Raw genomic sequence first — 1039 nt, 5'->3', positions numbered from 1 at the left:
ATTTTCATAATAAGATTTTGTTTGCCTTTTCCACTTTTATTCTCTCACAAGTGTTCAGCGGAGTTTTCCAGAAGCTACAGGTTTTGTGACGGTGTGACAGATTGCATGCAGGAGCAGATATGAGAGTTCAGCTATCTTCCTTTAAGCCAGGCATTGAAAACACTTGCAAAAATGGAAAACAATGCCAGTAGTCTCATGAAAGTTTTTGTTTTGAAAAATGGTTTGTTTTTCTTTAAAATGTTATTTAGGTTAACACAGAATTGGTTCACTATTATTTTAAATGAATTTCTCCTTTTAGATTTCTAATATGGTAACTTTGGGTAGATATACATAAACTAAAGCTCTTTGAGGTCCCCAATAAGCTTTAAGACTATAAAGAGGTCCTGAAAACAAAAACTTTGTGAAGTGCTTCTTTACGATGATCACACCACTGGACTGTATCTGATTTTCAAACTCAATTCCTGAAAAATCTAAGTAGGCCAGAGCAAGTCTTTGTAAACGCCTCCTACAGGCCTCTGAGAACAGGCATCTCCAACAGCAACAAAAAGGCCAATATTCTGGATGCAGCCTCCCTTTTTAAGGTTGATCAAACTTACCACAACTATCACTTTCCAAAGTGTCAGCTAAAAAAAGAAAGCCATAAAAGCCCAAGTAGAATTACTAGACTTTTCAGCGCCAGCTCCAAAGGCAGAGTGTCTGTGCTTCTGTCCTCCTTTGTCTGCCGACCAGCTGGAGCAGACCCTGATGTGGGACACCCCATGGAAACACCCCAGTTTTTCACTTGCTGGCAGAGCCTCAGGTTTATCTCCCACAGAACTCAGGGGAGGGTGATCCTATTCCCAGTGTCTCGGGGAACACCTGTCTGGTCTCACACTATCATGGTGATATCATTCTTCCAGGCAGATGTTTTAGGGGTGGGCATGGAACTTGGCTCTGGTGAATATGACATGAGGAAAGGTCTGTTGGGGACTGTGGGAAAGCATGGGGCACAAGGGGTGAGGTTTTCTCTGTGACTGTGGATATTGCCATGTGTGGAAGT

The 1039-nt window shown here is 42.1% G+C and overlaps 1 protein-coding gene across 1 annotated transcript in view; it reads right to left on the bottom strand.

The window, feature by feature from the left end:
- CUNH10orf67 (chromosome unknown C10orf67 homolog) overlaps window positions 1-1039 on the bottom strand; it is an 18436-nt gene that overhangs the window by 5630 nt on the left and 11767 nt on the right. The window contains exon 3 of the mRNA XM_019633946.1: window positions 418-529. Within this exon, the coding sequence (XP_019489491.1) occupies window positions 418-529 (112 nt within the window). The remainder of the gene's footprint in view (window positions 1-417; window positions 530-1039) is intronic.

This window comes from Hipposideros armiger, unplaced genomic scaffold (assembly GCF_001890085.2).
Source record: "Hipposideros armiger isolate ML-2016 unplaced genomic scaffold, ASM189008v1 scaffold_1451, whole genome shotgun sequence".
In the NCBI taxonomy this organism is placed as follows: domain Eukaryota; kingdom Metazoa; phylum Chordata; class Mammalia; order Chiroptera; family Hipposideridae; genus Hipposideros; species Hipposideros armiger.
This window is presented reverse-complemented; position numbering and strand designations above follow the sequence as displayed.